Raw genomic sequence first — 25171 nt, 5'->3', positions numbered from 1 at the left:
CTCCTCACAGATGTTCGCACCTACTACAGCTGAGACGAACCAGCTCTTTAATGGTCACTGCCTCGGGGGAGTTGATTCATGACACTAAGTTGATATGCAGCGTCAACCATCAATAAAACAACATTTACAAAGGCATCTTTTTGTGGTTCAGTTTAGTTCATCATTCCTTTCTGGACCAGTAAGTATTGAGCATCAAGGAGTTCCACTAGATTCAGTTTTTACAGAAAGGTGTCATTTGCACAAGTTTTAATTATTGTGAAATTATTTTTAACAATATATATTTTCAGGATGCCAAGTCTTGTTATTATAGCTACGATGCATCCAAAAACGTATTTTTAGTTTTCTATTTGTATACTGTCTGCTTCCTTAAAAAGCTAGCACTAAAAAATTAATAAATACAACATAAATAAAAACACACATACAACTGCTAACACTGATGAGAAAGCTTTCATAAACAGAGACTTGATACAATCTGTAGAGATATTTCAGGTTTATTTACAAGCATACAAAAGTGCCAATGAACAAAAGGAAGGCAAGGTGGGATCTGAGCAGCACAAACGAATGGAGAGGCAAGAAAAACAGAAAAACAGACAGACAGCTGGCCAAGGAATACATGTGCACAGGGATTACAGAGGAGAGAACGAGGTGGGGGTTAAGCAAGGAGAAGCAAAAGAGTGCAAAGCAGGGACAGAGAGGGGGAATTACAGTAAAGAGCACGAGACAAATTGGGCACATGCAAAGAAAGACTGAGAGAGGCCAAGAAATGTCAACCAAATTTTCCAAATCAGTCATGGTACATTCTTAAGATGCAACTTTTGATGACTCCCATGTACCTGTTCCAAACAGCCTGGTGCCTGGAGAGAGTGAGAGAGAGAGAGAGAGAGAGAGAGAGAGAGAGAGAGAGAGAGAGAGAGAGAGAGAGAGAGAGAGAGAGAGAGAGAGAGAGAGACACAGCATTAATGTTAGTCTTAAATCAACAGCTCATAATGTTTTGTCAATTTGATGTGAGGTTCCTGTTTCATAAGGGCGGGGGATGAATATGTCTTTGTTGAGACTCTGAGTGGTGCAGAGTTTGTGTAAACAGCAAACCACATTCCAGGCAGGCTGGACTGGAGAAATGACTGGGCAAGAAACAAGGTGAGCATAGAAACGGAAAAATGGTGTGTCACACAGTGACCTCCTCTGGTGGGGAAAAATAATTCACCACAAGACACAATTCCTCACACACACACACACACACACACACACACACACACACACAATTCCTCAGACAGACAGACAGACAGACAGACAGACAGACAGACAGACAGACACACACACACACCGCGTATGTGATCTATTAAGCCTGGTTGACCTCAAACTAGATCACATCATTACACTTCCTTGCTTGCTAGATGCACAGAAAGGCTACTTGGCTCCTCCCTTTCAGAAGAGCTAGTCAGTGGACAGGGTTTCGCTGCACAGCACACACAGTAACACACCAAACCTTTCATAGTTTTTCACCTTTCACTGCCTTGCTGCTTGCAAAATAGCCTAAAAAATAACCAAAATTAAAAGGTTATATCCTGTGTACCGTGTGCATGTAACTGTGTGTCTGAGCGGCTGTTCACTGGTGGCCTCAAGGAGAAACCAACCATGATCTGTTACTATGCAGTCAAACAGTACAGGGGCAATTTTAAAGACACCAAAAAAAAAAAAAGACTTCAAAAAGTATACAAAAAAGTGAACCGACCTGAAGCTGTCCAGTAAATGCGCAGAGTTGGTGTAGTGGGTGAGGTAAAGTGCCATGTCCACGGTGGTCCACTTGTCCGATCGGCACGGCTCTATAAACTGTGTAAGAAAACAGCACAGCCTTTCAGAATTCTGACCAGATTCCCAATTGCCAAGACTTTTAACCCCGACCGAAGTCAATTACAACAACATATTCACCTTCTCCACAAGGTCGATGAAGAAATCTCGAACATCTTTTGTGTTAGTCAGTTTGGCAGCGATGTTGACGAGCCCTCGGGAGAGATTCTTTGAGGATGAAAGGAGGCTTTACTTATAATGAATCATCAGTTGTAGAGACCCTCCAGATAAGCCAAGTGTTAGCATTCCTCCATGAAACAACTGTTCTACCTCTTGCTACAAATGGAGATATTTGATATGACGGCTGCAATGGCACGACATGAAAGCTCCTAAGAGATCATTTACTCACTTTGAAATTGGCTTCCATCTCATTGAAGACTTTTGTTTTTCCCCGGAGAGATGTGCACACTAGGCTGGTGAGTGAGAAGAAGATAGTAAGTCATTAAGTCACAAAGTCATTAAGACTTTATTTATATAGCACATTTCGTACAAGAGTTGCAGTTCAAAGTGCTTAAGATAGATAGGCTTTAATTGTTTATTAGAAGAATACAGAAAGGCTTTAATGAAATGTTATCTATTCAGAGGGCCATCGCCACTCTCTTTCTCTCGCTCTTTCTTTGGCACACACACCTCTTATGCTGGTCCAGTAAGTCCTTATCATTGATTAAAATCTTTAGGTCCTTCAGGTCCTGCAGGAACTCTTTATCAAGGTCGACATCCATGTCCTCTGCCATGTTATCTAAGACACAGCGTGAGCACCAGGAGAAAGAGAGAAGTTACCAATGACAATAAAAAAAAATTGATATTGTATATTTGTTTCTGTACACAAATGTTTTCCAATTTTTTGTAGTACTATATTTCATGACTCATTGGCTGGACCAAAGTCTGGCTCAGCACAATCACTTAAATCTGCACAAGCCAATATATGCTGTAAACACATCAGAAAGGTTTGTGCTTGTTCCGTCCAATGTCTTATTGACCTCCCACATAGTCCCCCCCCCAGCAGCTTTTACACCACGCTCTAGTGCACCAACAGATTCTCACCCACAGATCCTATAGTCCAGTTGTTGATCAGCTGGCCGGCACAGAAAGCAAAGTCCTGGAAGGTTATATAATGCAGCTTCCTCTTCCCAGTCTCAAAGCGATTACTTGTGAAGAACACGATAGCTGCATAGTCCCTGAGGACACAGCCAAGAAAAATGCCCAAGAATTACAGAAGAGCAGGGCAGGGAACAACTGGGTTAACATGAGCAAGCTGGTCTGGTATTAACATCAGCTATTGAATAATGCACACAGATGTATAAATAAGTATCGGTAAGATTATGTCATTTGTTTATATCATTTTAGGATGCGGACTCAATCATGTGAAGGATGATGTACTATAGTTTTTGGCATTAACCATCTACTGTAGATTGGGTGAAATGTTTTACCGTAAAGGGTAAAAATATTTTCAGAGAGGAACAGCACATTATCTTCTGGCCTGAAATTAGTCATCCTAGTATGCTGCAAAACCAAGTAAAATGCTCCACATCTTCCACCCAGAAATCTGAGCTGTGCGATCTGGTGTTTTTTGGGCTCTTACAGATGTGGCTATTAGTGGCTTGGCAAAGCCGTCTCACCTGGCCAGCTGGTCCGAGAGCAGGAAGTGTTGGCGTATGTTCTCCACCAGAGGGCCTTTCAACTCTTCTACCACTTTAAACACACGCTTGAAGTTATCAAACTGAAAGAGAATATGACAATAAGCAGCATTTAGAATTAATTAAATACATTTCAGAAAATTAATATAGCCATTCTGCCTAAATAGCCTTGAAGGGGGGGGGGGGGGGGGGGTCTATTAACCTCCCAGCGAAGGGCTTATGGAGAAGTGACCATGAAAAACAAGCTACTAAACTAGCAGTGATAATTCGGCCTAACCTGTCTTCTGCAGCTCTTCAGCATGATGCCCGTCTTTGCACTGATGTCATCCAGGTCCTTTTTGGTTCCTTTGGAGAGCTTTTTGCCCAGGACTTCTCTCGCAAACGCATCATCAAAGGTGTAGTACCTTTTGAAATACATCAGTTGTTCAAGAACAGAATGCTCTATGTATTCCGTACCCCAATTTTATCAACACTTCTTAGGCACTAAAGAGTCTTGTTCTTTTTGGTTACAAGGTAAAGGCTCAAATATTTTTCCCACAGAAGAACTATTGTAACAGCAGAGGCCTCAAAATGCTCTGCTGCTAACACAGGATCAAGAATATGCAGCCATACAAAGATGAGCAAAAACATTATGACTGCTCATAAGCAAATAACACGGCAATAACAATAGCATCAAAGGCATTTGTCATTGTCTGCGATATATACTCAACGAAGAGCCAAATCATCATGGCCTGATTACTAATTCAGAGAATCTCCTAAACGGCTCATGGGGTGGTCCTAACCGACAGATCAATGTTTGATGATGGTTACAGGAGGAATGTGTCACAACACACAGTCCAACATTCAAACTTTGTCTATTATCAAAAGCACCTCCAGAGGACACGCAAAGGGCCAGAACTTAATTAGGCAGGTGGTCATAATGTTTTGGCTCATTGGTGCATAAGGGCTTGGCCATTTACTGAATGGAGGGGTCGTCTGGCTTTGGCCTACATCAAGATAAGGAACACATCAAGCCTAATCCTCAAATAGACTTTTTCTTTAAACCTCCAGCCCACACACTGACATGGACATATCCACATGCTTTTTAAAATTCTCAAATGAATGTGCCATCAATCAAAATTCCAAACCTCTCGATGAGCATGGCCTGGCGGTCAGGTGGGATCTGGAATAGGAGCTGATTGGCCAGTTTCGCAGGGTTGTGCAAGAGACGCTCGCACATCTGGAAGGTCCTGAACTGATCCATGGTGTCACTCAGTAGCACTTCAGCATTGGCCTCATACTCCTCCATCACTCCTCCTTCCATACGCACCCTCACGGCATCATACACTGGAATACAAGGTTGGTTATAGCATACAGACCTCCAGAGAATGACATCTACATTAGGGGCTTGCATGTGTGTAGTAAGTTACCTGTGTATCCATTCAGCCACAACTGATAGACCTCCTTATCCATTATAGTAGTGTTCCCAACGAATACATCGAGTTCCACAGACATGGTGGCTGATGTAGCTATACCTCGATGGAATATAGTGGCTTCACCTGGAGACGCGCACTTTTTTAGGAGTGTTGTTGTTTTAGGAGCAGTGTTAACAGTCAGGCGTCCAGGACAAACCTACCACTTGACATTTACGTTACCGTTCGTTCAGCCGAGAATAACAAGAATCTAACATTTGTGATATGGCATAAGAGATGACAACGAATGACAAGGACCATAGCTATCGATAGCCAAACATAGAATTAACATAAATAAGTTTAAAACGTACGTTAGTGAAATAACTTTCCTTCGCTCACCTAACGTTAGATGGTTATATGCCGTCTATTATTTTTACACACAAGGCACTTTGGAGCCTCGTCGAACCAAATGCACATGTATCTTGAGCGCATATGTAATTCAACTAAATGCTGCACAAGTTCTATAACTATAAAGTACATATCCTGCTCCAGTAATTAATTTCACATTGTAAAGAAAAAGCTACCATTTCCATGTTTCCGCTTTCGACGCATTAAATGGCCATTTTTGTTGACGTCATCCCACGTGACACGTTTACCCAAGGAGAGAGTTCCGGGGTGTTTTTTGGGGTGAATTTTCTATGGAATGCCATTTAAGTCAATATTAAATAAATAAATATGGAATTATAAAATAAAAGTCTTGTGGGGGGAAAAAGTTGTCCTTGACATTTACATATGTATTGCCTCATGTATTTATTACAGGGTTAATTTCATAGCCATATTTATTTATTTAGGCTAATATTGACTCATTGACTTTTGCACTGTTTTGCTTATTGCACAGACCCTTCTCTTTGTAAATTAAATATCAATACAAGTGTTGACATAACATTTTGAATAAAACATTCAAGTTGAATTGAGGATTGCATTGCCACTTTGGCGTTGAATTGCCAATTGATACATTGTCATTTGAATAAAGAGGCCAGAAAACATGGCAATATATACAATTAATAAAATGTTAATTTTAGTTCTGAATCAAAATAACTCAAACTGAATTGAAAATTACTGATTGCTTTGCATATTGCATTGCCAGTTGCAAAGTGTATTTTCATATTGCATGACCAAATTGCACATTGAATCATCAATTGCAAAAGGCATTGCCATTCCAATAAAGAGGCAAAAAAAAAAGTTAGGGCTACATTTTTGCAGTGATTCTTGTTCAATATAGTCATTGTAGCCTGATACACTCTTCAAGAATGATTAATTGCATTAAATACAACTTGCAACTAAATCTGATGACAGACAATCATGTTTAATAAACTGGTAGTACAACTGTGTCAGCTCCTTAAGATGACACTACTCATCCCTGTACCTAATATATTCTTTCTTTACTTTTCCATGCCTCCAACATAAGAGTGGATTAGGAGCTTTAATTAATACCTTCCACATTTAGAATATTCAATCTGCTATTATGTTGGCTACCATGCATATTTTATATTACTGTCTTTTTTTCACTCACTCACACACACATACATATTTTATGTGTTAAAGTAGAAATGTAGACAAGAGGACCACATAACATATACTGCCACCAGATACAATTCTTATAGCTAGATATTCAATCTCTACAGATAAGCTCTCAACAAGCTTCTTGTACACGCTTTTATGAGAAAGCCCATCTCTGCATCATGAATTATTGATGAATCATTTTATAAACATAGGAACATATCACCAGTAAATCATTTATAACACCAAGCGAACAATGTACTCTACTTTTCAGTCCTAGCAGTCCATGTTCTCAGGCTGGGATCTAACACCCCACAAGACAGCTGGGAGACCAGCAGCTTGGTGTAACCCGAAACATCCAACAGCTTGAGGTCCTGAGGAGAGATCATTGTTGTCGTTGCCAGGATTTGTCTGTCACCAAAGTCCACTACTTGCGACATGACTAAAAATCCACATCCAATTACTACAAATACATCTCAACAGAAAATATTATTTGCATCTTGATTCAGCCAGTATTTCACCAAGTATGTTCCCACTGAGGATAAATAAGGCTCCATCTATCTGCTTAATGAGAAGTTGTCTGAATCTAACTCTGCAAACAGCTATTACATAATAACATCCACTAGACTTCTTTCATCTGGTTAGCAATAAAGCATCTGGTCGTATAAGCTGTGTACTGACAAATAAATGAGGAATGTTACAGAGATAATCTTCATTTTAAATAGAATTCGGACAGTTATAAGTTCATGAATGAACATAGGACAACATAAACCAGAGTTACTGAAGGCTTGGGTAAGTGGACATATTTTGAGCTCATGGACCAAAATAAAAACAGCCATCAGTCACTTTTCATTAATATTGCATGTGCCCTCCAGTCTTGCGAAGAGCTGAGAAGCCAGTCTGCTTTGAACAGCTTGTTGTTTTTAAAAACAGAAGTGACTCAGAACAGAACATTGTGAAAAACATTCAAACACCACCGATGTTGTTTCAGTATAGTTGGACTGAAGAAAACAGACATGCAATCATTCACCTATTCTTATGATCTTGTCATCTCTGCAGCATAACTTCTCCATGCATTTCCATGGTCTGAGTTACTTTTGTAGCCTAAATCGCCCGTATGGGAAATCAGCCTGAGTGTGTGAAGTTTTCCACTGAAATACAACAAATATGTTGATTATTTGTATTTTTAAGTATTCATTATATGTGGCTGAATTGAATTACATTGGTGCAAATACAAGTATTTTTAAAGCTGCACTAGTCAGCTCTGATAAGTTGTGTTACTGCAATTTCCCCCTGGTTCCCTGAGGAGATTAAACACTATAAATCCTCCCAAATCCCTCTTTCTACCCCTCCCTCTATCTTTATTCTCTCTCTCTCCATCTCCCTCTCTCTCTCTCCCTCCCTCTTTACTCTCTCTCTCTCTCTCTTTCTCTCACTCTCTGCCTGTCCCTCTGTATTACACAAATGAGAAAACAATGAAATTGTCAACTGTCTTTTTTGTTTTAAAACTTTCAGTACAGTGTTTCTGGTGACTGTATAGCCCCCCTACCTTCCATGTTACCTCACCATGGCCTGTTTCCAGTCCCCCGCCCATGCACTCTCCCATGCCGTCCCCAGCAAAACACCCCTCATTGTTATGGCCTCAGAGTGACAATAGGTTTGGACCACAGGGCGGAAGGATGTGGCTGAATACCATGGCTTAGTCCACAAAAACGCCTTTTGTCACACTTTCAGCGCGTGAATGTAAGTGAGTGTGTGTGTGTGTGTGTGTGTGTGTGTGTGTGTGTGTGTGTGTGTGTGTGTGTGTGTGTGTGTGTGTGTGTGTGTGTGTGTGTGTGTGTGTGTGTGTGTGTGTGTGTGTGTTTGTGTGTGTGTGTGTGTGTGTGTGTGTGTGTGTGTGTGTGTGTGTGTGTGTGTGTGTGTGTGTGTGTGTGTGTGTGTTTGTGTGTGTGTGTGTGTGTGTATGTGGGCTGGGGGGGGTACATCCACAAAAGGTCAGAAGCAGGTTTTATTGGAAAAACACTATCATCCAAGCGTATACAATGTAAGTGTACATTTTAAGTTGACTTTATGGTAATATGATCATAAGCAGGAAGCATGGTTACAAGGAAAAAGCAGAATTTACATGACAGTCTGACAGTCAAGTGATGTCATAGTTCCCATGAGGTAGGCTATACGGATCTTTACCGTAAGGGAAGACGGATAGGGCGAGGGGGAGGAGGGTGTTCCAGAGTAAAGGGGACATTCCTGGTGCAGTTTGCACGACGGCCATCACCGCTGGAAAACTGTAACCAATCTCTAAACATATTTACAAATATAGTCTCAGTTGCGGCGGGAAAAGCTATACCACAGAACGAAAGGCTCTATTGCGCATCGTTCACAGGGATCACCTCATTTCCATATCTACTCAGGCCGTCCCATTTTTTCCCCTCAATTTATTTATTTATTTCGCTTGAGAAAAAAACATCGTTTGGCCACCACTGAGATCCGGTTGAAATGCTATGCAACGAAAATACGGCAATGTGGAAAAAAATGCTTGACCATAGAAAAAGAATCTGCTTTGCATAAAGGTGGAATAAGAAGCGTGGCGGAGAAAGCCGGACTGGTTCGTTTCGGAGAGGCAGAGAAAGGAAGCGCGGACATTGTAGCCTAATCCTTGACAACAGACCAACACACAAGATTGTGATGAGTACACAGTGGGTCATTTTGTGCTTGTCCAATGTTCATTCTTTCACTTCATCCAGTCCTCGTTGTATCGTTTTCATCACTTGGAATAAGCTAACACGTTAATCGGAGGAAAGAACAACGCATTTGATTGAGGCTTTAGTACGTCATCCTCAGCGATAACAGAACACAATGATGCCACGGGTGCACACCTAAAACGCGCTCTGAACACCCAAGTCGAAGATTAAAGACAGTGGGGAAAATACAGGGCTTTTCATGTTTACAGCGATTGACCAACGTTACGTTTATTTTTTCGATTTGCCGTGGAGTTACAAGAACATTGTTTCTTAGGCCCGAAAACGGGAGTGTCGTGACTGATAACACCAGCTTTAGCCTACTGTATTGACGATTTGTGAGTGGTGCAGCTGTGTGAGTATTTTGCAATATGCAATTTTTTATTTTCTGAATGCGTTGTTTTGGTACTTGAACTGCACGCAATTTGCACTACATTTTTGGATATTCAGTTGCATATTTTATCAGCAAAATGGGGAGCGACAGTGAAATTTTCAACAGAGAGTTGTCAAAGATGTCTGACGAGGACTTGCTCGCATGCTCTAAAGAGGAGCTTGTTAGCAGACTGCGTAAAGAGGAGACAGAAAAGATGTCAGCTCTTATACAGCGTGGTCGACTCATCAAAGAGGTAAATAAACAATTGCAGGGACATCTTCTCGAAATCAGGGAGCTTAAAGTTATCAATCAGCGCCTGCAAGAAGAAAACCAGGAGCTGCGTGATCTGTGTTGTTTCCTGGATGATGACCGGCTCAAGGTGAAAAAACTGGCACGAGAATGGCAATTATTTGGTCATAACGCGGCTAAAGTGATGCGGGAGGATCTGGGCGGATACCTGAAGAAACTAGCCGATTTGGAACGCATGCAAGACGGGCTAGTCAAGGAAAACCTAGACCTGAAAGAACTTTGTTTGGTGCTTGAGGAAGAGTGTGTCAGCCGAAGTGACTCCAGTCCTGGAGGGTCCACCGAATTGAATCTACCGTGCATGGTGGCGCGGGACTTAGGCGATGGCAGCTCCAGTACCGGGAGCGTGGGCAGCCCGGACCAGCTGCACTTGGTTTGCTCACCTGATGACTGAAATGCTAAAACGCCATATTTTATCCTCACTACACCCCATCCTAGTGTAGATGAAGTAAAACAGAACTGGAGAGAAAATGTCTACAGTACGTTCAGAAATAAGATAGTTTACAACTTGTACATGTTTTGTGGTTCCACTGAGCTTTGTTGGAGCTGCCAATTCTTTCCATGTAGAGAGTGGGATTGACCATGACAAGGTCCTCACTCACTGATCCTCTGTCTAAGCAGTATTACCTTTTAAGACAGTGAATCAACTCAATACTGGATTTCTATGAATTGATGATATGCAGGCTATCCAGATATTTTTACTGCAAGCTCAGGCCTTTTCATCTCCTAGTTTGTTTTCTTTTTTTTTCTGTAAGATTTAAGATGCCCTTTTATTTTAGAAGGAACTGTATAGTGAAATGAAATGTACATTTTATCTAAATATAATGGACTTTCCATGGAAGGAAAAACCAAATCGCTGACTTTGCCCAGGTTTTCAACACGTGCACTGGACTACATGTCATTGTGGGCACATTTTTTACTGCACTGCACTAGACAGGTCTGTGGGCGAATCCTTTAAACGATTTGCGTGTTAATCCTGATTTGAGCCATAATGATCTATTTTAGATCAGATCAAAAACCACTGAGCTAAAGTGAAGGGCAAATTGTGAACGGAATCATATCATTAAAGCCAGATGGCAATGCAGAGAGTTGATTAACTGGTATTTAGATGTTTGTAACTTTAAATCACTAATCAGGTTCTGGAGGTGCTCTCAGTATTACTCAGCAATTGCACATGTGGGGCTTAACTGCCTTGGTTTAACCAGGAGTATATGACACACAAGATCCAGCTGAAAGTTATGTTCTTGCATAAACGGCACCAAAAAGACCAGAGACATCTTCAGTGCTCTCATCATGATTCCCACCATATGCTGGAGGACTTTGCTGCACGTAGCTGTACTATATTTTTGTTGAACTGGATTTTCCCAAGACTGGATTTTTGGCACATTGTATTAGGTTTATACACTGGTAATTTCAAAAATGGATAAGATGACATTTCACATTGTAGATTATTGTTATTATTATTATTATTATTATTATTATTACTACACAGAATAAGTTTGGCTCACCAGTCATTTGTTTTGTGTTAATTTGGCAAAATGCTTTTAAATACCAGTATAACTGGCATGATCAACATCACTTCGGTGACTGCTATTTTGTTGTTCTTTTTTTTTTTCCTTTTTAGCATAAATCCTATTGCCTAGTAATATCAATGTCTCTGGCTATAACTGTTGGGCTATGCTTGTAGTGTATTGGAGAGCTTTAAAATACACTGATTGACACACCCAAACCTGTCATGGCTTTTTTGTGACTAACCTGGAGGATTTAAAACATGTTCTTTACCTACTGATTGATCAAAGACATAATGCTCTACCTGTAACAATGTCTATTCAAAGCTATGATTTGTGGAGATTCCTGTTACTTATTTTCAGGTTGTGGCCAGTGTAGAAGCTATTTCTGGTCAGTGATCCTGTCACACAGAGGTTCCTTTATCTGGACATGTGCACATCGGTTTGCTGTGGACAAACTCCCCCTTTCTCATCATCTACATCATATGCTCCCAAGGGCATGAGTGAGTGGCTCACTTCTCTTTCGGGAGATACAGAAACAGAGAACTCTATGTTCTACTGCACAGGTCACAAAGTTCATGAAATTTGTTTTCTCCAATGTTTTTTTTATTTATTTCTTTAATCCAGATACTACCTGCGTTCCATTTCATATACTGCTTGATCTGAAGGGTAGACAGAAACGTTACATATTCACTTGTCAATCTTGACACCACCATCGGTTTTAGAGTCTCGACATTGCTGTATCATTTCCTTGACCCATTCACCTTTTTGTTGTAGGCTTTAGCTTCTATGTTGTCAGTTACCCTTTCATATGAATATAAAAATGTGTAAGCCTTTGATCAAGAGTGAAGCACTCCAACTGGCTCTGTGACACACATGTTGTTCAAGTGCGCTATACACGAGCATTAATTACAAGCATACATTTGGCTCCTCTCCTTACCACTTCCCATACCGCCTCAGTTTCACTGCCAGGTTGTTTTTCATTTGCCTAATCATCACAAGTTGTTTTCCCGTACATGTCTTTAACTCTTCAGTCACAATCATTGGTTCAGAGAAATGTTTTTACTTATTTATTTTTGAACATCTGAACAGTCATCGGTGTGTGCGAGTCACAGTATTTGCCTTTGTCTGGTTTCAGGACATCCTAAGAGGAAATTGTGTACCGTGTCCTCCCTTCCTCTCTTCAGTTCCCCCCTCTCTTTTAACCAACCATGAGTCGATCCTGAGTCACATGAAGTCGAGCCTTCCATTCTGTTACTCACCATAAATTGCTGTATTACCTGTCATTTCATGCATCCCATGGTATACCATAGCTATAAACGTACCCCACCATTTGGAACCAAGCGTATTCCTTTTGCGTAAACAACATTCAGGACAAAATGGAGGCAGAATTCAGAATGAGTGTCTTGGACATACTTTCTATTTAAATTTGAATTATGTGACCATGTACACATCATTATAATATTTGCGACAAAATGAGTCACTATTTTTATTTCATCAGTGAAAACATGTTGTAGTTCCAAACACAGAAGACACTTCTTATTACAGAGTAGTAACAGACAACTCTTACAAAAATATGATATGTTTCTTTCCAAAATAAATATCTAGACGTACCCCTATGGCCCAGCCGTGGTTGTGTCTCTGTGCCATAGTTGCATATATTACCTTTATATTTCAACATCTCAGATGTATTAGCGCACCTTACAAAATAGTGTAACACTCAGAAAGTAATTTGAAGTGCATAGTGATCATACATTTATATGAAATATGCAGCATTCCACAGGTCTGCAATACATATGTCAATGTAAGAATTACATCGATTTTTAGTATAAATTATGTGTATAAGCTACGATAAATGTTAGAGAGAGACTTGCATAAATCCTCCCACATCATGTTCAGCTATTCTGAATTAACACATTGTTTCTTCTTTGAAAAGGGAACATGCATCTTACTTTAACAGGCATAACAGTTAAACACTCACAAATGCCATTAATGAAAAACAAAACAACAAAAAAACATCTTTCAATTTGATAATGTTATTGGAAGCTCGATACGTGTATTTCAATAAGTTCATCCCAGTAGATTAATTAAATAAAGGGATTCATTAAATAAAGCTATAATATATAATGTATATTATGAATAAAGTGTTGTATAGTTTTTAACCTGTAAAAGGACAAATGTTAGTATATACTGTATGTGGAACAGTTATTACTAAATTATTTCATAAGTATGGGACCAAAGCACTATTTCTTCCTCTTCATTAGTTGAAATGTTTTGATTTAAAACACTTTCAGTTGCCACCTAGTAATTTTCTAAACTAATCTTTTTTTTTTTACATTATCTTCATTGTCAGCATCATTTTCATAATCTTTATCATATGCATCATACTCGGCCAATGTTCTTTAGTCATTACAGGAAAGCTTGAGAACATCACAAGGTCAGGATGGTTGGAGAGTTGAGCGAGTGATCTGACTGGTCGCCACTGCTGCTGCTACGACGATGGGCAATACCACAAGGCTCATGTTTCCTAGGAGCAAAGGTGGTGCTCTGTTGAGTGGAAGACGAGGGACCAGGAAGGCTGAGGTTCTGTGCAGTCACCGAGTGGCTTGTATCTGATGGGTAGGTGAAGACCATGCTGGCGGTGAACGGTGTGAACAACGGCGTGGATAGGAGCACAGGTGTGTGAAGAGCTTCGGACTCGGCATGGATGGCAGACGAAAAGTTAACGGCAGATGGAGGTGGAATGATGATTTTCGGCTTGGGTTTTTCGGCTTTTACTTTTGCCGGTGCTGAGGTTGAAGGTCGCGGTAGAGCAGTGTCAGCCGGCTCAATCTTGATGCCTCCAAGAAAAGGGAGTACAGGACGGGAGTCAGTGTCAGAGTCGGAGTCTGAATCCTGGGCCTTGCAGATGGGGCGATGGGCCTCTAGAACCAGTTGAAGCTTCTCCTTCTCTTTCTGCAGATTTGCAACCTCTTTCTGTAGGATGGACTTCGTCTCCTCCAACTCGTCAGTCTCCTGTAGAAGAGAAAAGAGGTTTAATATTCCCTTGCCCAAACAAAAATCATCCTAAAATCAAATGGGTTTTACAACAGAGAAAATTATATTGTGACTTTACTTTTTTCTGACAGACTTGAACTTACAGTTTGAAGGGTATCAGTCAGTTCCTTTCTGCGGTTTCTACATTTAGCTGCAGCCATTTTGTTTCGCTCCCTCCTGACTCTTCGCCGTTGTTGCTCCTCATGGGTTAACTGCAAGGATAAAAAAAGACAGCATATTAAATTTGTATCGTTTCAGAACAAATGGGTTTGATATAACTAAACTAATTGTATGCAACAGTTTGAAGTTGAAATTTTCATTCATACATTTCATGTGGGCCTATGATTACTGTAGTCCACATTGTTCCGACACATGTCCAACACTACCACCTGCTGGACGTATTCTGTTAATACATGTGAGGGCACTAATGACCCAATCTCAGTTTATATAATTACCAGCTCATCTACCCATCCAATGATTTTACAGCATCTCTGTCACATTCGATCCTTTGTCTGTCTGTTTGTCTGTCCCTCTATTCCCTTCCTGACATTTTGATGAGTCACACCTAGACCCCCTTGATGAGTCATGTTTGAGTCATGTGATTTACCCCAATGAGTCACATGATATTTCATTTCCTGCCGCATTATTTCACACACTTAACTCAGTCTGAAAATGGATATCTGAAGGTGAGAGGTCAACATGGACAATAAATTATATTATTATTATTATTATGTAACCCATATCACCTTTGGAGCTCATTTGAAGAAGGTAAATAAACATAATCGATACTACCTTTTCACATCATCATATAAAAAAGTACATATTACAACAAAACAATGTGATCAATCTAAATTGTCGCCACCAAATTCTTAAGCGAAGGCGTATCTATGTGTTCCTCTTTCTTCTAGCTCTGACCTCTCTCTCCACTCAGTTGGTCCTGTGTAACCAGTGAAACTACACAACCAAGTCACTCTCCTTACAGGATATTACACACTACTGACATCAGACTATCCATCTGTCAACCTAGCACTCCCATTTCCTCTATGTGGACAGTGGATTGCAGCATGCTCCATAGATTCAACAGACTATGAAAGGCCCCCACCCGATGCAAGTTATCTCTCTGAGGCTATCTATCCATTTATACACACACACACACACAAACACACATACACAAACACACATACATACAAACCCATAAACAGCCATAACTAAAAGCAGCATTGCCACTGATCTTACGTGTTCATCATTACGGCGTCTTGTGGAGTGCCCTGACCCGGTAGGGGCTCGTATAACCCCTGGGCGGAGAAACTGGCCCTGAGTGGGACGAAAGCCCCCCATGGATGACTGGGCGCCAGGTAGCATGGGGTAGGGGGGACGCAGGGGCCTGGAGGGGCCTGGAGGGCCAATGATAGAGGGCTGTACCAGCCACTGTAAATCCTGACTGGAGGTGATTGCATTGAGGCTGGGCACAAAGTGACTGGGTCCTGCTGCAGAGAACTTCTATGGTTGCAGAAAAGAAAAAGAGATATTAAGGAAGAATTAAATGTACTCTTATATTAAATTATCTTTCTTAATTTTAGTTTTTAATTACCAGGATTTTGGACAGCAATTTATGACAACAGATTGACAATTATTGAATCATGCAAGTTAATAACATATGACAATCTAGAATAATTGACCATGGTTACTATTTTCTCACTAAAAGGACAGTGTGTTCACAATTAATTTATAGCTGTGTCATTGTGTTTACTTACTTAGAAGGAAGAATGAAGATGAAAGAAAATAATTATCACCAGCCAGTCAAAGCATAGACATAGTCAAACAATGAATAACAACATAGAGTTTTAGATCAATTGTATCCTTCAAGGTAGTTAATACCAGTGAATGCTTATAGCACACGTTATAATGACATGTAGAGTCATAAGACTACGTGGTCAACAACTTTAGGTCAAAGCTAGCCTATTTATATGGCTAGTTATTGTTCTTGTTATATGACGCAAAGACAGAAAACCTTACTCCACCGTATCTACAATTAAACCTATACATTTGAAATACTGCATCTGAAGGTAGCTCACCTGTTGCTGCTGCTGCGTGGTAGTGCTCGTTCCCGTAGTTGGATTGGATCCGGAGCCAGAGCTACTCTCGGAGAAGGGCTGGTCGGTTCCTCTAAGATAGTTCCGATACATATATGCGATGTTTCACTAAGTGTCCTTGTGTTCTCCGGCTACACAACAAAATACAGTTGAGCGAGAAAACTGATGTTTTCTTTCCTTCGGCTGCCTTTATCCACTGCCAAAGCAAATACAGCACTTTCAAAATTAAGGAAGCACCACCTATTGCCGGGAAGAATAATCCAAGATCCGAGGGGTATAGGGAAACGATAAAGCACCTGTTGAATAGCAAAACAGCCAGGAATATCTTTAGATTATGACAACGTGGTATAGCATGACTCTTCGTATAGATTCAGTTTCAGACTCTGGTGAAATTACGGAGGAGTCATGGATTATAAACACCTAATTTCTAACAACCGATTACTTTACGCCCCTCCCATTTCGGGAAATGGTGCGGGCAGATCACATGCGGACTGGTGACGTATATGACCATATTTAGTTTTTTCCGGGAATCCCATTTTGACAGTTCTTCATCTGTTGTTTCCTGGCTAAATAGCTATGGTGTAATGTGGATATGGTGTAGCCTTTTACAAGTACGTCTATATCTTCCCAAAAATTACCACAAAACTGTTTGCAAAGTAACCTGTATATAGACAAGATACCTTGTCAAATGCCATATTTATTTATTTCGTGTCTGTTTGTTGTCAATTCATATCAAACGCACTATATTCATTCAAGTCATCGGCAGTGAAATTTTTTTTTTTTTTTTTTTAAATACCCTAGCATTGACTTAAATTGTCGAAACAATGAATTGGCTACAACGGCATAATTTAGGCCTAGGCAACCACATTAATCGAAAGCAGGGAAAGCCGCCTGTCTCGTAAAATGACTCAGTGGAGTGCACGAGACTAGCTCTAGCTCACGTTTCTCGCAGTAGCTCGTGGTCCATCCTCCTTGATAAGACTATCTGAGAACCCCTGGATGTTCCGTTAGGATTATGAGCTATTACAGATTCAAAGTTCTTCATGTACTTTTCAGTCAGGGGAACAAGAGATTCCACGTTTGATTACGAAAGAGGCTGCTCTCGACAGCTGCCTTTCGGTCAGTGGTAGGCTAAGACATGGTTTGCTACACGTTCTCGACTGCGGGATGAGTCATCTTTTTAGGACAGAATGGGAAAGACATTAAACATTTAACCTTGTTACGTAGTTTATTCGGGTTTACCTGCATTATATTTCTATATGACGTTTTGTTTTATATGACTTAACAATAAACTGTAGGCCTAGGCCTATGTCGTTTAATGTTTTTGACAGGTGCCTGGCATTTCCTTCTTTTAATCGTTTATTCAGGACAATTTTTTGCATAACAATATTTCCAACTGTAGACCTACCACCTTCTTCGTCAATTTCGAATTATACTTTTTTTATTCTGAGACTTACTTACTTAGACTCTGTCTTATCGCAATGGACATGGGTCATGGCAGGCTAGTCCTGGTTTATCAACACTCAGAAAGAGAGAGAAACTGATGAGGCCAATATGACTCATGCCTACGGAATGCGACACACCCTCACCGTTCTCTCCGACATGCCGTGACCTGCAGAAACAATTGCGTAGTGCTCAACACACCAGTTTGCCGTCGGTCTTATAGCAACTTATGACGTTTAATACAGATGTGCAGAACACGGTGCACAGGCACACCTCATACTCGTCTAGTGACACATAAATCACGCCACTTTATGGCTTAAAGCCCGTTTGATTTGAGCATTTCCGTTTCATTCCTGTGAAGCCTAGCGGCCCATTCACAGTAGAGGATATGGGAAAGATGATATATTATTGTTTAGAGTAGTGCGTTTGCCATGTGATCCCTTGTAATGTATTAATCATGGCTGAATATAAAATGTGTATAGGCTTAAATATACGTATTGGGGAAATAGCGTAATGTTTGCCCCAAAGCTTTGATGATAGCTTAATAGCCTAAATAATTAACATAATAATAAGTAATTTATGCCAGATGGATTGTCCCCACTTATATAGTTTGCATATTCCAACAGTACAGTTCGTACATCTCAGATGGACCTCACAATAAGTTGTAAACTTTTCCATATTGACTTTTGACTGACATTTTGTTAAACCAATCGATTGTTAGAAGTTATCAAAACAAAAAAAAATGCTGCTTGACCAATACCATTGTAAGGATCGCCACGCTTGCCACGCAGGCAAAGATGAATTGACCAATGAGTGAGAAGCTGGAGGGCGGGTCAATGGAGGGTCGGCTATACACGTACTACAGGTAGTAAGTTAAGTGTCAGCTAATCGTTGTTAGTTTTAAATATAAAACACGTCTTCAATTTCTGGTTATTAGAACAAATAATTGCATTCAATGATTAATCACAAAGAGTTTAAGTAAGCGGTAAAGGTACATGAAGTTCTCTGATGTACTAAGGGTAGTAGTTTGTTAGTTAGCTTACTAGCTAGCTAGCAATTGACGTGGCTGCCCAGCTGACGAAGTAACATCTGCTGCCAACAGTGGTGTTAGCTAGCAAGTCAATCAGTTGATTTTGCAACCCCATAACAGATCTAACAAGTAAATCACTTGTTTTTCTTGTTTTTGTATAGAATTATCCTACGTTAGAAAATGGATCTTCCACACCATGGACACAGAGCGAGTAAGTAACGTTTATGATATTAGCTACTACAGTCAACGGTAGGAGCGTTACGTAGCTAGCTAGCTTTGATGAACTTGATAAACTAGCCCAACGTTTACTGAAAATGTAGTGACGTTAACACACGCAGTAACTTAGTATATTACGTTTGGTGAAAACCTGCGGAGTTCAGTATTGTTACTGATAACCCCAGATCACTGTTAAATTCACACTGCCAGCAGACTGTTGTGTCTTGCAGTGTGAAGTGCTTGTCGAAGAGTTAACTTGCAAAATAACGTAACAGTTCTGAATTTGAAAACAAAAAAATCATACTGTCATAGTTACTTCGATTATTTAATTGTCCTGTCTTCTGTGTCAATAATGTCACGGACTATAACCTTGTGAACGCCGCGACTGCACTGTTACCTGCATATCGGATTTTATTGACGGGTGCATGTTGGATTGACCGGGCTATACAACGTACTGCCCTGCAGCACTGTTTCATTAACTGACAAATATGTAATCTGTCTGTAACTCATACAGCTAAACCAAGAGCTCGTGCAGGTCCTCCAGCCGGAGACCCCATGCTCTTTGATGACACCAGTTCAGGAGGGCCACAAATGACCAATCAGGGTTACTACAATTCAGGATACATGAGCGGACCCCCATCTGCTGGTGCTGGTGCTGGTGCTGGCGCTGGCGTTGGCGTGAACAATTTATTTACTGACCCAATGGCCAATGCTGCTATGATGTATGGTTCCTCAATTGCTAACCAGGGGAAGGATATTGTCAACAAAGAGGTAAGACTTGTTCTTGAGGCGAAAGTTAGAATATGACGAATATTAATATTTTGTGTTTAAAACAACAGCCATCATTTTACTGTTTGACAACTTGTGTGCATATCCTGTTTCGCCCAAATCACAGATAAGCCGGTTTGTTTCAATGAACAAGCTGAAGTATTTCTTCGCAGTTGACACAAAATATGTAATCAAGAAACTGATGCTCCTCATGTTCCCCTATACACACCAGGTAATTAAGCCTAATTTATACTTCTGCATCCCTCTCCGTCTTCGAAAAAAAAATGGGCAGGCGGGGGCAGGCGGTTGATTCAGAAAAAATTGAACGTACTGGTCGGGCTTACATACTACTCCGACGGCTATGCGTCCTAAAGCCTATTCAACCTATTCAACGCCGGACCGCTGGGTGGGGTAACGACTGTTTGTCGAGCCCGTAGCTACCACATAACCTCTTTAATGGAAGTCATTGATTGTTTTTCCTCCCAACTGTCACTGACATGACACGGATGCTGCTTCAGGACCTGTCGGGCAGGTGCCGTCACATGGGCCTTGGAGACATGTAGCTCAGTCAACGATAGCATGTCTAATGCTATATATTCACTTGAGTAGGCAAATGTATCTCCATCGTGGTGGTCATTTTTTTGTGAAAAACATTGCGATTTATAACAAAACGATATGCTTATCTTACATACAATACAGAAACTATTATAAAACGATCCAATAAAATGAATACGTTCTTATTTTCTTTGGAATTTTTGTCACATTCATACTGCAATGATCGCTGGGTAACCTTTGAATAACTACAACGCTATGACAATGCACTCATTGGCCACGAGACGGTTGCCCTTGTCAAAAAGTGGTAACGTGAATGTGTCACTATGAAACAAAGCATGCACACTTCGAACAAAATTACCCCCCAAACTCTGAGGACAGGGCCAGAAAAATAAACCCACGGTATTCATCATACATCATACATCATGCAGTGTTGTAGTTATATCAGACACACAGCAAGAACATGCATACCTCAACATACAGTTGTGGGACTGCGATTTCAACCATGAATATGTTGAAAAACACATACATTAGCACATTAGCACACTTACTAATGATCCTCTGCCAGGCTCTCACACACGAAAAGTTGATTCCAAAACTCTCGAATTTAAGACAGAGTGGACTGACAAGTAGGCTATGCATTTGTGCTGCTTGTGGGCACGACAAAACCGATGTGTTTAATCTGCAACGAGACGGTTGCCCTTGTCAAAAGTGTTAGCGTGAAACGTCACTATAAAACAAAGCATGCACACTTCGAACAGAAATACCCGTAGAACTATGAAGTAAGGGGCAGAAAATTAAACCCACTGCAGTCTTCATACCAATCCACATGCAGTGTTATAGTTATATCAGAAACACAACAAGAGAATGCATGCACATACATGCCAATTAACATTATTCTGATTCTGATACCTCAACATACAGTTGTGAGACTGCCTTTTCAACCATAAATATGATGAAAAACACATACAGGAGCACACTCACTTATTATCCTCTGCCTGGACACCTTTAATGCCCAATTTTCAAGAAGACGATCTTACAGAAATCGTTGTGTGTGTGGTAGTCGTTTATTGTATAAATTCCTCCTCCCGGGAATCCTCACAACAGCGAATGATGGCAACTAACAGACAATGGTTGATGGTGGAGCTGGACTAGTTTGAGTTATAAGCAGAGGACGTGCTTGGAGCGATTTGAGCGACAACTACAACAACAACAGAACAGGAGACAGGTGGTACGTACGTTTACTAGATTTTCCACTAAATCAAGCGTTAGCGTATTCACAATAACTCTCAAAAGTGTGCTGCTAATGTAGCTAGCCTCGCTGCTAATAAGTACAACGTTGTCGTGCCGATTATGCTCTCACACGCCACCCTCATTGAGGCAAAAGTAATGTTTGACTCAAATGTCTTTCACTGCCGTTTTATGTAAAGTCAGTCATTCTAAATAGGTTCTACACATACATGAAATACATTTCCTATTTAATAGATGCAAAGTAATTATGCTGCCAGCATTACTCCGTAGCAAATTACGTTAGATGTCAGTTGAAGCTGGTTGGAGAAGGCACTTTCAACACCGAGCCACCAGCCAAGAGACCAACAGTGGTCGGGAGAAATGTACTTTTCGAGGGTTTATATAAAATATGGTAGCCTAATGCTGCATGCTGTGCAGCTTTGTAGTTTACCAAAGTTGTACTAAAACATTTTGACAGAAAACAGGAAATGTGAGGTCCTGACACGTGTGATTCCGTAAATGATGTTGTTTGGAAATGATGTCGTAAACTGGCCAATCACAGCCAAGGGGGTCGCCGACTCTCTCCGTCTCTTTAAGAAAAGTTAGAAAAAAGCGTTTGTCTCCGACCAGCTCTCCGACGGCTCTCCGACGGGTCGGATGGGCGGCAACACCTGGGTGAAGGTGTTACCAAGGCGTGCCAAGGCGTGCCAAGGTGTCCCTCTACGACCAAATCGGAGAGAATCGTAGAAGTGTAAAAATGCCTTTACATTCACAGGGACATCCACAGTGTGTAAACAGATCATACTCATGGTTAACACTAAAATGCATATCTCTCATTCCTCACAGCAATGTTTATGGAATGCTTAAGTATTTTGCAAACGTATGCTTGGTTTTCCCATTGCTTAGTCTATGCTTATTTGCTTGTCCACGAGAATTGCATGAAGAGTTTACCTGATTAAAAGCATGTAGGTCCACACATTGCATGCACAACGCAGGCATCTACTTCTTCTTTCAGTTTGTTTTTGTGCTGTACACTTACACCCTTGGTTTACATGTGCACATCTTTGCATATACCTACTAAAGTTACTGACTACTTCACCAGATCTTGGTTTACTTCAAATTCATCTATATGTTTAAAAATGTTCTTGCTGTTAGGGGCTTGAGTGTAATTACCATGATGCTGGAGTTGTATTTTTTCTCGTTGACATCTGAAAACACTGTACTGAGCGCATGTTGCCGTTAGTAATTTTACTCAAACCCAGTGACAATCATACTGTCTCTCACGTTACTCCTTCATAGCTGTTCCCCAATCATAGTTTGTTGGTAAGGAAGCGTTTGTTCTGTGCTTTATCTCTCTATCACTAGAGGCACAAAGCATTCCACGTCCTGATAAAGATGGAGTAGTGTGTCTGATGCCTTTATTTAATTGTGTATTGTGATGTCATCAGGACTGGGAAGTGCGATACCACAGAGATACCCCTCTGCCACCCCGGCATGATCTGAATGCTCCTGACCTCTACATACCCTGTGAGTCATGGTTTTCCCACTGCTAGACTAAGAATAACGCCAACATGGATGTCATGATGAAAATACATCGGTTTTGTGAGCATGTGAATTAATATTCCCTCTGCCAGTTATGCAGAATGCAATGTTATTAACACTTCCCAAAGTCTAAGTTATTGTTTATAGTCTGTCTTTAAAAACACAACTGCCAAGTAGCGCTTTTAATCAGTCATTGTCAGGTATTTATTCTGATTCTAAATAAGGTTTCTTGCCTTTTTTGTCATAGCAATGGCTTTCATCACCTACCTTTTGCTAGCTGGGATGGCCCTTGGAATCCAGAAAAGGTTAAATATGTTTCATTTGATCACATTCAATTACACCTGTTCAGCTTTGTTTTTGTTATTTTAAAATGTATTATTAGATCCTGTCCCAGATGTTGTTGTAATGACTCACTTATGTTGTCTTGTATTACACATTCATTGTGAATGATTATAACTGTATTGTACCTGTATTGTCATATCAGATCTGCTTACCCGTGGTCTCCTCTCTTGGGGCAGGTTCAGTCCAGAGGTGTTGGGGCTCTGTGCTAGTACTGCCCTGGTCTGGATGGTCATTGAAGTGTTGGCCATGCTGCTGAGCTTGTACCTTCTCACAGTGCACTCTGATCTTTCTACCTTTGATCTGATTGCTTACAGTGGATACAAATACGTGGGGTAAGGCTTTTTATGCCATTACTTTACAAAAAATCCTCCATGAGAGCTTTAATTTAATGTACTTTAAAATGATTCTGTTTTGTGAAGGAGTATGAAAATTATTTCATGACATTAAATTAAATTAAGCAAGATTCCTTGGAGCTAAACCGTTTTCCTACTCTGTTTAAGGATGATTTTTACCGTCCTGTGTGGACTCCTCTTTGGCAGTGATGGGTACTACGTTGCTTTGGCCTGGAGTTCTTGTGCCCTCATGTTTTTCATAGTGAGTACAGAGTTTATGGGACTCATGGTTAAACATGCATATATAGTTATTTTTTAGCAGAATGCTGTAGCAGAGCAAGTATGATAGGCTTGTAAACGTTATATTATAATGAATTATGTAGGGATGTAATAATAAATGCTGCATTTCTGTGCAGAGGACACTAGTGTTTTGTTTGGTGTGGGCAAACAGTGTCTGGTATTAAATTGTTTGTAATATAACACTGAAGAAACATTATGCAGGTTATAACATCCTCAAAGTCACAATGATGATGTATGGTAAAAAGAAGGAGGGATCATCAAATCTGTCCTTCCTAGTGGTGGCCTCGGCTATTTACTGTGTATTTTGTTTTGTGGTCTGGGTCGGAAATTTAAGAATTATGTTGTTTTGTGGTCTGGGTGAAAAAATGTCAATTATCTTTTGACTCTTTAAATTGCATCTTGCATCTCCCCTTTCAGGTGCGCTCACTCAAGATGAAGATTCTTTCCTCGTTGTCCTCGGACTCCATGGGTGCTGGAGCAAGCGCCAAACCCCGTTTCCGCCTTTACATCACCATGGCGATTGCTATTTTTCAGCCAGTCATCATCTACTGGCTCACCTCTCACCTGGTCAGGTGACCTGGTATTGCCCCTGCCTCAGGGTCTGCTGGCATGGAACTTTCAATCACATGATGATGAGCATCTGCAAAGTTTATGAAGGGTCATTTCTAGACTTGCCTGTGGCCATTGTATCAAAATGGCCTGTAGATATTTGCTTGTAGGTTGTTTGTTTTAGGGGCTAAAGGGTTCAAAAACTCCTTAATAAACTCACACTGAATATGGCATTTAATGCGATCAAAGAGTGGTTAGCTCATCACAAAATGTCTTCAGAGTTAAGGGTTTTCACTTTTTAAAAAAGGACGTTACAGCCTCGTAAGATCTTTTTCCCAGGCGGTGTAATAGCCTAAAATGAAAGGAGAGATGGCAGG

At 40.6% G+C, this 25171-nt stretch overlaps 4 protein-coding genes across 5 annotated transcripts; 2 read left to right on the top strand and 2 right to left on the bottom strand.

The window, feature by feature from the left end:
- Positions 1 to 475: 475 nt before the first annotated feature.
- fibpa (fibroblast growth factor (acidic) intracellular binding protein a) lies at positions 476 to 5478 on the bottom strand. The gene is made up of 10 exons (XM_080840637.1): positions 4895 to 5478; positions 4613 to 4811; positions 3763 to 3889; positions 3468 to 3568; positions 2893 to 3026; positions 2479 to 2587; positions 2198 to 2261; positions 1930 to 2016; positions 1733 to 1830; positions 476 to 854 (listed from the first exon to the last, which is right to left on the bottom strand). The coding sequence occupies exons 1-10, from the start codon at positions 4977 to 4979 to the stop codon at positions 785 to 787; spliced, it is 1074 nt and encodes a 357-aa protein (XP_080696763.1). The 5' UTR covers positions 4980 to 5478; the 3' UTR covers positions 476 to 784.
- Positions 5479 to 9536: 4058 nt separating this feature from the next.
- ccdc85b (coiled-coil domain containing 85B) lies at positions 9537 to 11181 on the top strand. Its single transcript, XM_080840649.1, has one exon. The coding sequence runs from the start codon at positions 9645 to 9647 to the stop codon at positions 10245 to 10247; it is 603 nt and encodes a 200-aa protein (XP_080696775.1). The 5' UTR covers positions 9537 to 9644; the 3' UTR covers positions 10248 to 11181.
- A 2610-nt stretch (positions 11182 to 13791) lies between these two features.
- fosl1a (FOS like 1, AP-1 transcription factor subunit a) lies at positions 13792 to 16583 on the bottom strand (the record flags this gene model as incomplete). Its single annotated transcript, XM_080840638.1, has 4 exons — positions 13792 to 14376; positions 14502 to 14609; positions 15634 to 15897; positions 16473 to 16583. 4 exons carry the CDS (start codon positions 16581 to 16583, stop codon positions 13792 to 13794), a joined length of 1068 nt encoding a protein of 355 aa, XP_080696764.1.
- Positions 16584 to 18759: 2176 nt separating this feature from the next.
- Positions 18760 to 24962, top strand: yif1a (Yip1 interacting factor homolog A). Of its 2 annotated transcripts, none has more exons than XM_080840641.1 (9): positions 18760 to 18801; positions 19125 to 19174; positions 19694 to 19950; positions 20075 to 20179; positions 23178 to 23256; positions 23519 to 23576; positions 23790 to 23945; positions 24114 to 24207; positions 24663 to 24962. In XM_080840641.1, exons 2-9 carry the CDS (start codon positions 19144 to 19146, stop codon positions 24819 to 24821), a joined length of 939 nt encoding a protein of 312 aa, XP_080696767.1. In that variant the 5' UTR covers positions 18760 to 18801; positions 19125 to 19143; the 3' UTR covers positions 24822 to 24962. The 2 variants fall into 2 exon arrangements, with proteins under 2 accessions (XP_080696767.1, XP_080696766.1); XM_080840640.1 differs by having other exon boundaries at positions 18765 to 18798.
- Positions 24963 to 25171: the final 209 nt, after the last annotated feature.

This window comes from Sprattus sprattus (assembly GCF_963457725.1).
Source record: "Sprattus sprattus genome assembly, chromosome: 6".
Classification (NCBI taxonomy): Eukaryota; Metazoa; Chordata; class Actinopteri; order Clupeiformes; family Clupeidae; genus Sprattus; species Sprattus sprattus.
The sequence above is the reverse complement of the archived record's forward strand: the minus strand, read 5'-3'. Positions and strand labels throughout refer to the sequence as shown.

Excerpts from the sequence above, each read along its gene's own strand:
- fibpa (XM_080840637.1), bottom strand. The coding sequence starts at position 4,979 with ATGTCTGTGGAACTCGATGTATTCGTTGGGAACACTACTATAATGGAT. Across the intron at positions 3,890-4,612 it reads CAGGCCATGCTCATCGAGAG|GTACTACACCTTTGATGATG; the intron begins GTTTGGAATTTT and ends GTATTTCAAAAG. Across the intron at positions 855-1,732 it reads CATTTACTGGACAGCTTCAG|GCACCAGGCTGTTTGGAACA; the intron begins GTCGGTTCACTT and ends CACTCTCTCCAG.
- ccdc85b (XM_080840649.1), top strand. The coding sequence starts at position 9,645 with ATGGGGAGCGACAGTGAAATTTTCAACAGAGAGTTGTCAAAGATGTCT.
- yif1a (XM_080840641.1), top strand. The coding sequence starts at position 19,144 with ATGGATCTTCCACACCATGGACACAGAGCGA. Across the intron at positions 23,577-23,789 it reads GCCCTTGGAATCCAGAAAAG|GTTCAGTCCAGAGGTGTTGG; the intron begins GTTAAATATGTT and ends CTCTTGGGGCAG. Across the intron at positions 23,946-24,113 it reads AGTGGATACAAATACGTGGG|GATGATTTTTACCGTCCTGT; the intron begins GTAAGGCTTTTT and ends ACTCTGTTTAAG.